Below are 15,095 nucleotides of genomic sequence, written 5' to 3' on the forward strand. Positions count from 1 at the left end.
CATGCATTGAAAATAACAGTATTGCATTCGGAGTTTTGAAAAACATTTCTATTAAACAGCATCAAAACCCACTCAGAACTGCTGGAGCAAGACTGGAAGTTACTAGCCTACTGTGTGAACTTTCTGTGTTGATTTTTTTCTCCCTTGCCAAAACACCAGTTTGCTGGTGAAACATTTAATCCATTACTTCCTCACTTCTCTTATGTTACAGCATTTGCAAATGCATGTTACTGTAATTGAGATCTTACTTTTTTACGCAGATTCCTATTTTGTATTTAAAAAAATCTGAAAAATCTACTTCTGCCAAGAGTAATAGATTATATAACATCAGAATTTCATTTTGAATTGTAATTAATGCCTGAGATTAATCTTTCCCAGACTGGAGAGCTATTGGGAGTTTCTTACCTACAGGCATATTTTCGGTATTTTTGCAGTATATGTGGGGAATGCTATTTGCCAACTACAATAACTAGGGCAATAAAAGTGAGAAATCTAGATGAGAGATCTTCATACCATCCTAAATACCTAGATGGAATTCTTGAATCTTATGGAGGTCAAATTAATTTAACACAGAGGTACAGGGATGTGAAATGCTGGATGTACAAGGCTGTAACCACTGCAATTGTTAAATTAATTCTTGTGGTTGTTATGTGGTGGCCTACTGCTGTTTTTAGTGACAGTTTGTTTTGGATGGTTTACTGCAGATCTACCAGTGGCTGCTGCTTTTGGAAAGACTGTCAAATATGTTTCATTCACAGTGTCTGGGTTATACAGATCTCCAATTGACATGTGTACAACTAAAAATTCTGTACGAATTCTAGAGTAGAGTCGGGCTTCCCAAAATGCTTGTAAAGACATACTTTCCTGTAGATACGGTGTGCTAAAGCTCAGTGTTTAGCATTTTAGTTTACATCATTTGTATTTTGCATTTCATAATACTCTCGTACATTCTGTTATTTTTACACATGATACATAGATAGGATTTAGATAGTTTTCCTTGGCACATGACAAATCTGTGAGTATGGACAAAGAGCACTGACCATGAATCAACAATTCTAAGTATATGATAAAATAGTAGAAGTTTTAGAAATCAGTGTGCTGCTTTGGAAACATCATTTTTAATAATAAGTGCTCAGATAATCCAGATGTGTGTAACTGTTGCCATTTCCATCTCACAAAAACAAACACAGAACTGAAATCCAATTTTCTAAGTGCTCTTAATTTCACTATTTTGTGCAAATTCAGGTTTAGGTTGCAACCTGGCATATGGTTTAACTTCACACAGTCAACTCAGCCAGTTTGCAGGAATGTGGCCATACACTGAGCAGTGCATTTTCATCACTCAGTTCTTCCACACAGGGACACGATCAGATGGAAGTAACCCAAGAGTGTTTCAAATCCCAGAACTACAGGATAGGTGAAGACATACACACAAGCAGCTTCCACCAAGGTACTAAACACAAAGATGAACCCCTCACAGTGAAGAACCACTGAGGACAGCCAGCATTCTGAGCACAGATGGGATGGAAGAAAGGAAAGGATGGATTGTCAGGAAGCACATATTACTAGATTTGATTTGTTTGGAATTTTATCCTTTTTTTTTTTTCTTGTCAACCATAGAAGTACTTAAATTCCTAGAAAAACATAGAAAAAATTATTTCACCTGACTTAGAGACTTCCTCTGAGATTTCAACTAACCATGTATACTTTTTTCACTACTATCTAGCACATGTGCACAAGAAGAATTATTCCATATTGCAGTCCATAGCAGGAGTCTGACAAATCCATATATTTCACATTTTTTTATACTTAGTGAGCTAAGTTGTTCTGAGAATCTTCTGGAAGAAGATTTTAAAAAGCAAACAAAAATCCTAAATCCACTTTTCTGATGGTACGCTACTGCACCATACATGTAAAGTAATACCAAACATATGCGATGGATGACTGAAAGGATTTCCCCACAGCCAGCACTTTGCTTTAGGTATTAGAACTGTTTTGCCTCTTCAGAAGAGTTGTCAACTAGTACAGTTCACTTAGTTACAAGATTCTAGGTGTGCTTGTTCAGCTAGCACAAAACACTAATTAAGAGAATCTAATTCTGTGGCCAAGTTTGACCATTAAATTAGACAAAGCTCAAAATAACTTCTAAGCCTTAGAATAACTTCATTAAAACACACATTTTTGCATAAATATTGCCAAGCGTAGGTCTCACAGATCTCCAGCCAAAGCAAGGCACAGAGTCAGAGGCACTCCAAAACGAACATCCTGCCACCCACCCCCAGAAGAACAACGCTGGGACAGCCAGTGGGAACATTCCATCTGATAACAGCAGCCACAGCCTACATAGTTTTAAAGCTAGATTATAAATTTCCTACCATTATACGTCCTAAAAATCAGGTAGTACCAGCCAGTCTGGCACACAGGCTATTAGCCAATCATACCTCTATATTGAAAATACAGCTTAGAAACAAACTGGGGATTCTCTGTAAGCTAATCTAACAGAGGCTGAAAAATACCAGATGAAGCAGAACAGTCTCTAGGAGCAAAAAGAGAAAACTGCCGCTCTTCAAGTATTTTTGAGATGCACTATAAGAATCACATTAGTGTTCATGCAAATGCAAAAGAATTTGAATAGTTTAGAAACAGAATTGTTAGTTTAGAACCTGCATTATGCAGAAACTATGACTGAAGTTCAAACCGTGACTCTCTTTTAGTTTAAACAGAATAAACAATAGTATACAATGACAAATGAAAGCATTGATTAAAACAGGAAAAATGAGCCCAATGTGAGTAGATCTTACTGGTTTGCCTAACATACTCTCTCTGCTCATTTGCAAGTAACTAAGAACAAAGCCTAACCTAGCAATTAAATGTTAGCAGTGACATTAACTCACACACAGAGAGATCCATCATGGTTGAGTGGTGTTATAAAATTCATGTCCTTTAGCAAGAAGCAAGGTATAATCCATGTGTGGTACTCTATCCTCTAACCTCATGACTGAAGATGCGCAGAGAGCAGTCAACACATACACAATGCACATTATCCCTCCTCTCTCTATCCCTGAAAGAAACTGCTTCATGTTACAGAAATGAAAAATAAAAACTGCTTGAAATAGAACGAAATTGAAGACACTGAGTATTAAATGACTTGTGAATTATTACAGCATCATTGAAGAGATGCACTAACTTACAGATGTACTGAGGCCTCACTCACCTCCCATACTGCACTCTCTTTTGTAAGGTGCCCTGAGTTCTGTGAGTAGGAAACTTTTTACAAAGACTAGATATTCCTAATGAATAACTTATGCTTTTAACTCGTTTTTCATGAAACTTGGGTATTGATTTGTGCATTCCAACCAAAATATGAGTTTGCATAAGCTCAGTACTAATAAAATTTACGCTTCTGTTTCATCTGCATGGCTGGATACTGCTCACTTTCTCCATCTGCCTTACAGTGTCTTACTGCATGTAGTCTGTTAATTTAAGCAGACTATCTGCTTTTTATATTTTCCTCCTGAAGTTACTGTTCTTTGTAGTGTGCCATGTGCACATGTAGAAATCATATTTTTCTAATTTTGATGTATCCTTTGGATAAAAAATATGTAACAGGCTGTCAATAATGATGTAAAACATTAATTTTTGAAGAAAAATCTCTATATACTTGCTCATCTGCACTCTGCCATGCAGAAGTTAGTAAGGAGGATATATCTCTAGTGACTAGGATAAGCCATCAGGTGTGAAGTGTGCAGATCTTAACTGGTCTATGGGGTGCTATGGGATACTAGGCAAATCATTTTGTGTTTCTGTTTATCCACATACAAAATAAAAATTAAAACTGTATACATATATATAGAACTATACGCATATATGTACAACTGTATACATATATATAGAACTATACGCATGCATGCTGCAAGACATACCTACCACATGGTAACAAAGGCACAGATAAGTCAAGTATTTGCAATTTTAAATTCCTACACGTAAGGAAATTGAAGTCTCATTCCCTCTTACACACCCTATTAATGCTTTGTGTGCGTCTAAAAAAATGTATTTTCTAAAAAACAACCCCAAAACTGAAAAATGCATCACCATTCCTTCCTGAACTTCTTGCATAGTTTTTAGGTGACTTCTGCATAACGCATGGCTGCATCTCTCCCACACAGCAACCTGCATTCATAGAATGACACTTGGCACTGCACCTGGGACACCGTAACCTCCAAGGACTAAAAGGATTTAGTTTGTCTCGTCTCTTCTGATTATGCAATGTATGCTAGCAACAAGAGCGTGTGGTGACACGGATCAATGGACTGCACACTGAGTGTTTTGGTCCCGTTTGTTTCTTCCCCTCATTTCTTGTTTCATGTACTACCTTTAACATTCCTCCTACAGGAAAGCAGGAACCAAGCATTTTATTCATCATACTCTACCAATAAAAAGAAAAATCTGTTTTCAGGAAAAAAAAGATTTAAAGTCAGCAATGAAATTCTAACCACCTCCTCTGATTCTGTAAAAACTTATGTTTTTTAATCATTAAGTGTGAACAACAAACACTACTTAAATTCTGAGAAGTGTAACAGTGTAAGAAAGAAAACATATTTAATCCTGTCTGCTCATCCTTTGTCTTCCATTTGTCCCTCCCTGCTACCTACCAAGAAAGAAGAATAAAGGAAATCTCAGGCAGGGATGATGACAACACTCCAGTCAAACAACAAACAAAGCAATTTGTAAAGAATATCATAGAAAGAAGCCTACTAAATGATTTCCAACATGAAATTTAACAATCTGTCAAGTACCACACCCAAAGGAAAGTTGGGAGTCACTCAGCATTGTATCATTTGTACTCATACAGTGAATTACCAATGTAAACCACATAGGTCCACAGGGACATACTAGTGCCTTCTCACTGCATATTAACTTTAAGTCCTAAGGCATTCAGAGAGATAATGGTATTCAGCATACAGTCAGGTCTCAACGGAAACCAAAATGCATCATGTGACAGCTGCATGTATGTTTCCTCTCATATTTATGTAACATACATGATGTGTATACAAATAGAAAAACATTTAATTGTCTTGAAAGAAAAAGAAAAGTGGCAACTGTTAGAAGACAAAATATTCATGAAATCTCAATTTCACTGTCTTCAGTAACTAGCTCTTATTGATTTCAGTAGAGTGACTCCAATAGAAATCTTAAGACTTTAGTGTTACTTGTACGTTCAAAAGTCATTCAAAATGTTGTGTCATGCATAAACACTAAAGGTAGCCTGTTTCAGCAGTCAGGAAAAGGAAAAAAGGAAAACCAGAAGTTCAGAGAAAGCAAAAAAAAAAAAAAAAGAGAAGTAATTATATGCACAAAACCCCTTACAGTTCATGGCACTTCTTGCATTCTCATGCAAGGCTGTGGAAGAGGAGGAGTTTTCCAGAGGAACTGCTAAGAATTGGTTCTCATTTTCAAAAAAGCTGTGTTGTTGATTTTTTGTACTGTTAAATTAATGACTCACCTGAGATCATAACTTCACTCTTAGAAGAAAAAACATTGTTGCCCGTGCCACATCCTGCACTTACATGAGACCAAGTTCAAGGAAGAAGAAGCAGTTAATAAACTCACATTATAAACACATCTCTCAAAGAAAAGGAGTTACAACTAACTGACCAACCTTCCTCCTTAAACTGTCTGCCAGTACACAGCATCTGCCACTGAACAAGATAAGAAAGACTGCAATTCCCAAGAAATCATGATGTCAAGACACTTCTGCAATGGTAAAGTGGGTATTAAAGCATTACTGGAATTTAGCATCTTTTGAAATCTCAGGAGTGGAAACAATGAGCACTGAGGCAAGCAAAATTTCTTGGCCTATAAGAAACACAAAGATATCTGAAGTCGGAGAGCGTAAGGCAGGAGGCAAGCAAATATTATGGCTTTGAACTCCTGACACTTTAGTCATAGTTAAAAACCATCAGAAAACTTATTTTTTCAACAAGAGGTACCCAGCAAGATTCCACACGCAGTAAGAAGCAGGGCACTTCACTGAAAGACAGATCTTAATCACTTTTAACCAGTCACATAACTCTGATATTAAATAAATAAGTAAGTACACACCTACTAGATCTGGATGCACAGTGGAGGTGGCTAAAGATGCAGCCAAGATAATTTTAGGTCTAAGCCTTCAAGGAGTGAAAAATAATCCTGAATCACATGGGTAATGGAGATATGAGCAAGGTACCATCTTCACAATGGTTCATGACAATGATAAAAATGTGGTTCACACTGCTGTTTCTCATATTTGTGCTGCTCTTTCTGCTCTTGTTGAAAATACCAGTTATTGAGATTTGAAACTTGAAAGCCACTGAGTGTTCTTACTATGATGTGGAAGGATGTGAGAGTTCACTGTAAAACAGACTAGGAACTTCTTGGTGCTGGAGTCAAAAGGATCAGTCATGTTATTTCTTGCATCACCTTGGGGAGGGCTATTAGCAGGAGATGAGTCAGAGAGTCTGTATTTAAATATCTTTCCCCACAAGATCAGGAGTATGAGAAACCTGGAGCAGAAGCACTGGCATTTCTTGCTGACATCTGAAGGAAAGAAACAGACCTCAGGCTATCCTTTGTCCTGGAAAGCAACACATGGGGCATCATCCTTCTTTTCCCATCTGTGACCCTATGCACCTTGAAACTGCAAATGCATTTGGCAAATACATATACGTTCTAGACATGTGAAAGGCACATGTATGTTCTTGGAAGCATCAGTTCCACAGACCATCTTCCCCTCAGAAAGGAGTGGATCTCACATCACCTTGTTAATATAAAACACAGTGGTCATGCCTTCATCATAATCTTACTATAGAAGGTGAAGACTGGTCAAAGGTTCCTACTATGCTTCATAGTGAATTCTCAGTAGGAAGATTTGATATCAGATGTGGAGCATGTACAGAGAAAGTCAACAAATCTGGTGAAGGATCTGGAGCACAAGCATCACAATGAGCCCTGAGGGAATTGGGATTATTCAGTATGGAGGAGGTTCAGGGAGACCTTTTTGCTCTTCACAACTCCCTGAAAGGAGTTTGTGATGAGGTGGGAGTCAGCCTCTTACCCAAGTAAATAACAATAGGATAAGAGGGAATGGCCTTATGTTGTGCCAGGGGACGTTCAGGTTGGATATTAGGAAAAATTCTTACCTGAAAGAGCAGTGACATATCAAAACACGCTACCTGGAAAAGTTGTAGAGTCACAGTTCCTGGAGGTGCTCAAGAAAAGGGTAGATTGCAGCACCAAGTGATGTCACTGTGTGGTCGCAGGCATGGGCTGATGGTTGGACTATATGATCTTAGTGGTATTTCCAACCTTAATCATTCTATGATTCTAAGTGGCAGAGACCCAACACATAAGAACCTTAACCTGCAGGTTAAGAAAAACATACACATAAATATATTTCCTTGCTGGAGCAACAACAGTGTCATCTACCTGAACTTCAATTCTGGAGTTCAGTCTTCTTAAGCAGAGGACAGATGGATATCTCTAATTTTTCCCTGGTTCTCAGAAGCAGGCACTCTGTAACAACTTTCCTCCAATATAAAACAATTTTCATTGGTCACTTATTTCTCCTAACAATTAATCTGAGCACCTTAATTTGATAAGTGTCTGAAAATGATTAAGAAGAGAGTTTGGAGTAAGGCAATGCTGAAAACTGGTGAGGTACAGCATTGCACACCTATAGACTCTTCATGAAGGTCAGAAGAATATCTGACAGCACAGTCCCAAAGAGATGACAAGAAAGGAGAAAATAGGCCAAGGCATTACACATTTTTTTCCAGCATCATTTGCAAAAGTCTGTTTGGAGGCTCAATTGAGCATTTTCATGAAAATTCATTCTGTTGAACAGTGCTAATGGTTGCATTGCCTCTTTCTGAGGGAATCATACTGTGTAAAATGTGCTTGAGAAACAAGAGGAAGCTGACAAAATGAGCTTGGATGTGAACAATAAACTCGTATTTTTTGACAGCTGAATGGCAGAATATAGAAGAACGTGAGGTATGTCAGGAATCTTTGACTAAATTTAAAAAAGTTTCATCTTCAGAAACGATTTCTGATGCCAGATTTCCAGGACCAGGCACTGGATATTCTGTATAGTGTTAATTGCTTTTTATTGAGATTACTTCTTGCCTTGTTTGGTCCTGAAGCTAGAGCCATCCATGATCCTTACAGATCTTCCAGGGGAGCTGATTATTTTCCCAGAAGTTTTTGGATGACATGGCTTGCATAATCCTTTCACACTGTGTTGTTTTATTCCCCTGTAAGGGGCACAAGGCAAGGAAATCAAGTGATGGAGGTGCCCTTTCAGTGAGAGGAAGATAAATAATTATCACAAGAATAATTATGGAGAGGGAGCACCTCAGACAAAAATATACAGATGTTCTGAAGAACAAAAAGACAACATTTAAAACAAAAGTGAACTAGTTATAGGAACACTACTGAAAACACCTTTGTCTCAGCCCCAAAGGAATGGGGAAAAAAAAAAAAAGGCAAATACTGGTGAATCAGAGAACATTTGATGGTGGGTATTTTTCTACATCCTGACCCATTGTCTGGCTGTACATATATATAAATATCAAAAAGAAAACTACACATATTTTTGGTCACAACAACCCCAGGCAACCCTACAAGCCAGGGGACGGGTAGCTGGAAAGCTGCCTGATGGAAAGGGACCTTGGTGTACCAATGAACAATCAGCTGAATATGAGCCAGCAATGTGCCCAGGCAGCCAAGAAGGCCAATGGCATCCTGGCTTATATCAGGAATGGTGTGGTGAGCAGGACTAGGGAAGTCATCCTGTCCCTGTACTCAGCATTAGTGAGGCCTCACCTCGAGTACTGTGTTCAGTTTTGGGCATCTCAGTACAGAAAGGACATAGAGGTGCTGGAGCAGGTCCAAAGAAGGGCAGCGAGGCTGGTGAAGGGCTTGGAGAATGTGCTCTATGAGGAGAGACTGAAGGAACTGGGATGTTCAGTCTGGGGAAAAGGAGGCTGAGGGGAGACCTCACTGCTCTCTTCCAATACCTGAAAAGTGCTTGCAGTGAGAGCGGGGTTGGTCTCTTCTCACTGGTGACAGGTGACAGGATGTGGGTAAATGGCTTCAAGTTGTGCCAAGGCAAGTTTAGGTTGGATATCAGGAAAAACTTCTTTACAGGGTGGCTGAGTCACCATCCCTGGATGTGTTTAAAAACTGTTTGGATGTGGTGCTCATGGACATGATTTAGCGGAGGATTATTAGAGTTAGGGTAATATGGTTAGGTTGTGGTTGGACTTGATCTTTAAGTCTTTTCCAACCTGAACAATTCTATGATTCAATTCTATGATATATGCATCACAACTTTTTAACATGAACTTTTGTTTCTAATATAATTTGTGTAATATCACACCATTAGAGTTGGCTTGAACTTTGGTGATAGTTACCTATGCATTACTGTATCAAGTCTGTGTACATCTTTAAAATACACACACTTCTCAGTAAAGAACACATTTAAGTAACACACAGCAGAATAAGCATAAGGTCTCAACAGCCAATTTGTGCGACCATCTAAAATGACACAAAACTTTACCTGTATGTAAAAGTCAGAGTTTCATAAATATTTCTGATTCACTTGAATTTTGGTCATTTGGTGGTTTTGGCTGCTTTTGTTTGCCAAACTTCATGTTTGGTGTTGACAGAACAATTAGAACCGTATCATCTTCATTAAGAACAGGATGCTTAAAGTAGATGCCCTCCATTAACTTATCTGATCCTCACGGAACAGTATGCATGTGTGTGAAAGTAATAGAATTTTATACTTCTTAAAGATACCAGTTTTAAACAGTCTAATGTGTCACACTTTACAGTGCAGAGTGCTAAGCATTTGCATAACCAAGAGTAGAAATTTCCTAGCTGGATACCTCTCTGCTCAGGAGCTTCAAGAATAATCTTCTGCAAGTTTCACATTAGTAGAACTTTGAAAGTGTTGGTAACAGCTTGAAATTTTCTGTAACCAACCATTTGTAAAACCATGTTCATGATGGACTGTGTAATTCTGACCACCACCTAAAAGAGAGGCTGTGCAAGATTCTGAAGTAGATACTACTTCGCAAGGAACTTTCATGTTAGGGAAAGGGCCAGAATCACAGTAATTAATTTTATCAAAAGTATATGGCAATCAGCTATGTTAGCATCTCCATATCTTCATCAATTCTAGCTTTTATTTTTATTAGATGTTCGTAGACGTTCCATGAACAGAGACTGCCAGAACTGCAGAGCCAACTTGTTTTGTAGGTGGGTACAAAGCAGGCCTTGGATCGTAACTGCAAGCCTGTTTTCAGTATGACTTCAGAGGTTTTAATGTTGTCTCTCCAGAGGCAAAAGATCAGTTGACTTTGCACTGTGATACATGGTTCCCTATCCATAAATATCTTATTAGTACAATAAAGAGAAGCAGGCCTCTTAAATCCATGATGGGGATATTAGTATATTAACACAGGATCCACAGACTATAGAGAAATATGCATGAACACACATGCGTTAATCTAATATATCTAATCTAATCTATATAATTTCTATCGGTATATCTAAGTAACTTCCACAAGTGGCTAAACAGTCCTACATTTTCCAATACTTAGATGAGAGGCTGGGAAGAAGCCTCTCTCTCACCTTAAGACAAGCCGAAGTCTGAGAGAACCTGGCAGATTATAAACCACAGAAAATGAGTAGTCTGAAAAGTACCACTACATCCTGCTGCCATTGCAGAGATAAAGGGAAGCAAAAAGTAAGGCTGTAGTAAATCAAGAGCTTAGAACTCAAAAGGGAAAATGAAAGAAATTCTGCAGGTATCGTCTGCATATTTTACATCAATGTGTTGAAAATATGTATGGGGAACAGAGTAGCTCAAAGGCTCAAGAAATTTCTACTGATGAAGATTTATCATTGATGAGAAATTATGACACGCTAAGACCGCTTCTAAAAATAAGAGGAAAAAAAAAAAAAAAGACAAAAAACAAAACCCAACAGATTAAATGTAGCTTCAAAACGCTTGCAAACTCTCTTTTAAACACAGTGTAAAATCTGTGTAAAAGCTGTAGCTAAAGTGGAGTCAATAAAATGAATGTAACCATTGGCCAGTGGACAGAAAAGTCAATTTAAGCACAGGCAATCATTCTTCCTTTTTTTCTCCTCTAACACTGTTAAAAAAAAAAAAAAAAATTATAATATTTGTTTCTACCTATAATTGTGAATCTAAACATAGTATTATATTCAAGTTCCCTACAGAGAGAGTGATGCACACTGGCAACTGATAGCCACCATTCACATTCTCATCAGGTTGCATTTGGAGTCCCCTGAATAGCTGATTATCCAATACTATATGTAAACATTGTAAAAAATATTACAGAAATCATGTTATAGTATGTCATCATAATATATATCCAATATTTTTAATCCTGATTTGGTTAACTGAGATTGACAGTGTAACAAGCAGTGACTTCATCTGACCTTAAACAAGTAGCAAGAAAATTCAAGGCATATTCAGAATTGTGAACCTGCTGCACACTCCCTAGCTGCAAAAGAGGGCATCCCAGGCAGGCAGATGTGATGGGACAAGTCCTTCTCCAACAGAAGGGGCCAGGACAGAAAGAAAGAGCTGATGATGGGCCACCATGGGCCTGCACAGGGCAGCTTGCAGGGAGCAGCAAAGGCTGAAGTGTGACAGATTCACATCCCAGGTCTTCCTCCATCTGCTTTGTGCTCCAGTGATCCCGTTTTCCTTAAAGGCACCATAAACTTATAAGCAACAGGAAATGCACCACATCTTTAAGCTACACAGATTTCTGAAAGAGGAATATGGCTTAGCATCCATGAATTCCTATGCAAATCCTGGCCCCAAATGTTTGCCAGCTACTTAAGCCTGTGACAACTTTTTCCTTGCTCAACTAGAACATGCATCAATTTATTTACTTTTTTTTTTTTTTAATTTCACTTTAGGTTGATACTTCTTTTTCCTTTAATTACCTGACAAACAGTAATATAGCTGCATAAATTTTGCCTGAGGTGAAGGCTGGAGTTGAGCCTAATCACTAGCTAGAGATATTGTTCTGGCTAAGTTAGGCAGAACACATTTGTACTGTATGCCTAAACAATGGCGAGGCACTACAGTTAAGGATTCCTTATAGCAGTTGTCGATTTGATTAACCCTTTTCTAGATTACCTAAGAATACAGTTTTTTTCATTACCTAGTCTGCATGAAGATATAAAGGCAGAAGCTGTGAGCAGACTCTGAGCTCTGCAGAGCATAAACATATGCACACAGACATGACTAGCTTTCAAAGAAAGTATATGCAAGTTTTTGAAATGCACATGAGCACCTCCCTGCATACTCTATACAATTCTTTCAGTAGCACTGTTTTTATTTCCAGAATAAACCACAGATCTTCCTGTTCCCAACTTGAAGGAAGAAATCAAAAGTGAAGACCTGAAAGTATAAGAGGGTTGAAGGAAATAAATACCGATAATATAAATGTGCCTAAAATGTATTTAAAAATTCAACTGCAACTGGATGTCATCTGTGAAAATTGACTGTTATTTTGGTGAGAATTTACTGAAAGGAAAATGAATTCTCCAGTAAAGGGGAAACAAAGTTTTCTTAAAAAAAGTTCTTAAAATCCTCAAGCTATTTCACTGCTGTTTCACAGGTTTTGTGTAACCTGAAGTTTCTTGTGATATGGCACTACCTAGATAGGATGTACTTCATTCCATGGAGCCATCAAAACTTCCCTAGGACCAAAACATTACCGTGCCACTGTGACTCCCTAATGTTCTGCAGTATTATGCATGATTTGCCCTTGCTTTTTTTATTTCCAGAGTCTGCTTGTATAAGCTTTTCCACTTAGTCAAGCTTAGTTCCCAATCTTGAACTACCCTTAAAAGCAAGATTCTCAACAGCATTTCTGGACAGAATGGTATTGTGGCACATTTAAAGATGGTACAATCAGATTTTTTTATAAATTACTGAGGAATTTTTCCTCAGCTAAGAGCATTCTCAATAATTTTCTCCCTAAAGTATGCACATTTATTAAAAAAACAACTCACGTAGTTAGTCACTCACTACTAAGCACTGAAAGTCTGAATCAAACTCATAGAGAGGACCAACAAGATCTGTGGTTTCAAAGCTAGAGCTCTTATTTAAATCTGAATTTTCCAGCTGTTATTTAATCTGATAAATGACGATTCTGCAGACTAGGCCCAAAGTATTAAAATTAACTCATTCTAAAAAACACTTAGTCGTTTTGGCTTAAAAGACCACTTTATTCATGCCAGTGCTTCCTTAACCATCCATCTCTCAATCTATTCTGCTCCTAAAATGAAATTTCTTTACTACTGGCAGTATTTTTTCCTATGAATCCACTCAGACCGTAGTTTTACATGCACAAGTAATTTGTTTTGCAGAGATCATCATGTCTTAAAACTTCCACATTTCAGCCATCAGGTTTGTTTGTTTGTTTTAATGTACTGAAAAACTACATCACAGTTAATAAGGTGTTTGCATGCCAGCTATATGCCTTCCAAAACCCTGAAGAGACTCATCAAGAATCCTTAGAAAGTCAGAATCACTCAGACTCAATTCATGAATCTCTCATCATGGAAATGCACAGGAGACTTTCTGATAACAATGAAGGCTCCTATTGGCATATATAAACATAAATAACAGAGATCTCTACCCTTTACATCAAATAGCATTTCTAGCAGAGAAAAAAATGGAGGAAGTATAAAAAATTATGCTTGCTAGTGAAGAACATGTCCACTGTTTCCAACACTTAAGTCAACATTAAACATTTTTCTTCTACCAAAAAGTGTGTTTAACATTGCCAAAGTCAGCTTAGGAATCTGTGCTGAGGCACTTCACTTGGAGCTCACAGTGAGAGAGACACGTTATTCACAAATGCAAATTTCTCACAATCAGTCCAGTCTGACTGCCTCCCACCAAACTTACAGCTTAATTAGTGCTTTCAAAAACAATTTTCAAAACTTAAAACCTAAAGATTTTTGTTTAGTATTAAAGGATAGATATTTCCATTCTCCTTTCTTCTGTTTGGCATTACTACATCTGGAAATAGATCATTAACAACACTTTAATGTAAATATAATATCAAAATATTGGCAAAGTTGTAGCAGCATACCTATAACCCATATATGCAGTAGTGGCCTTCTAAAATTACTTAACTTCAAATCCTTAAAAAAGCAATCCATTAAGAACTTTACAAGGAAAGTGCCCAAGGCTAGTTTAGAGGCTGATTGATGTTACTAAGACACATTAGAAAAATAGAGGTTAAAAAATACGTAATAAAAATCTCATGCTTGATAAAAAATATAAGACTGTGACATGTTACTCTCACATAAAATATGATATTTCATGGTATTTTTATACCAATCTCTACTATTATGCTTTTACTGAACTAAGGGGAGTAAGAACTCAATGTACTCGTTTTCAAGGAAAACATTTTGGAAGCCTATTTCAGCATTAAACTTATTCAGCAAGAACACTGATTCTGTAACACCTTAACAGTTATATTTCTGCTTTTAATTCTACATGTTTTGTTGCTGGACAAAGGAACCCAACACAAGTAAAAGAATCACAGAAGCACTCTGTTTTATGAGGTTGGTGAAAATAAATTTGGGAATCTGCAAGAGCTAAGGACAGGGCAGAGAAGATGGATGAAAATTGTAGAACCTGGGTGGCCTGAAGTTGAAAGATGTGCACTTAAGTGCCCAAATAAAAGGATGGGAGGGGGGAAAGGGTGGAAAAACCTTATGTGCACATGCACATATAGAAGAAAGGAGAACAAACAGCGTACAGCTCAGATCTGCTCTTGATTTTCTAGGGATTTCTTCTGGGAATCTGGTGAATAAAAGAATACGAGAATCAAACCTCTGTCTTCTTAGCTTTTACTGAGCACACTCCGCACTGGCAAGCAACTGTATACAGAGCTTTCAAACCCACACTGCTGTGTAGGAGTGATGACTGAGTGCCCTCCAGGCACCTCAAACGCAATGCTGTCACTTCTAGTCACTACTCGGCA

The 15,095-nt window shown here is 37.7% G+C and overlaps 1 protein-coding gene across 7 annotated transcripts in view; it reads right to left on the minus strand.

Moving 5' to 3' along the window:
• Positions 1-15,095, minus strand: part of BNC2 (basonuclin 2) — a 362,491-nt gene that overhangs the window by 318,404 nt on the left and 28,992 nt on the right. The window contains exon 1 of one of the 7 annotated variants that reach the window (XM_048930704.1): positions 7,179-7,260. The exons of the other annotated variants lie outside the window; for them this stretch is intronic. Within the exon in view, the coding sequence (XP_048786661.1) occupies positions 7,179-7,196 (18 nt within the window). The 5' untranslated portion in view covers positions 7,197-7,260. Of the gene's footprint in view, positions 1-7,178; positions 7,261-15,095 lie in introns of those variants that run through there. 7 annotated transcript variants of the gene reach the window in all.

This window comes from Lagopus muta, chromosome Z, assembly GCF_023343835.1.
Source record: "Lagopus muta isolate bLagMut1 chromosome Z, bLagMut1 primary, whole genome shotgun sequence".
Taxonomy (NCBI): domain Eukaryota; kingdom Metazoa; phylum Chordata; class Aves; order Galliformes; family Phasianidae; genus Lagopus; species Lagopus muta.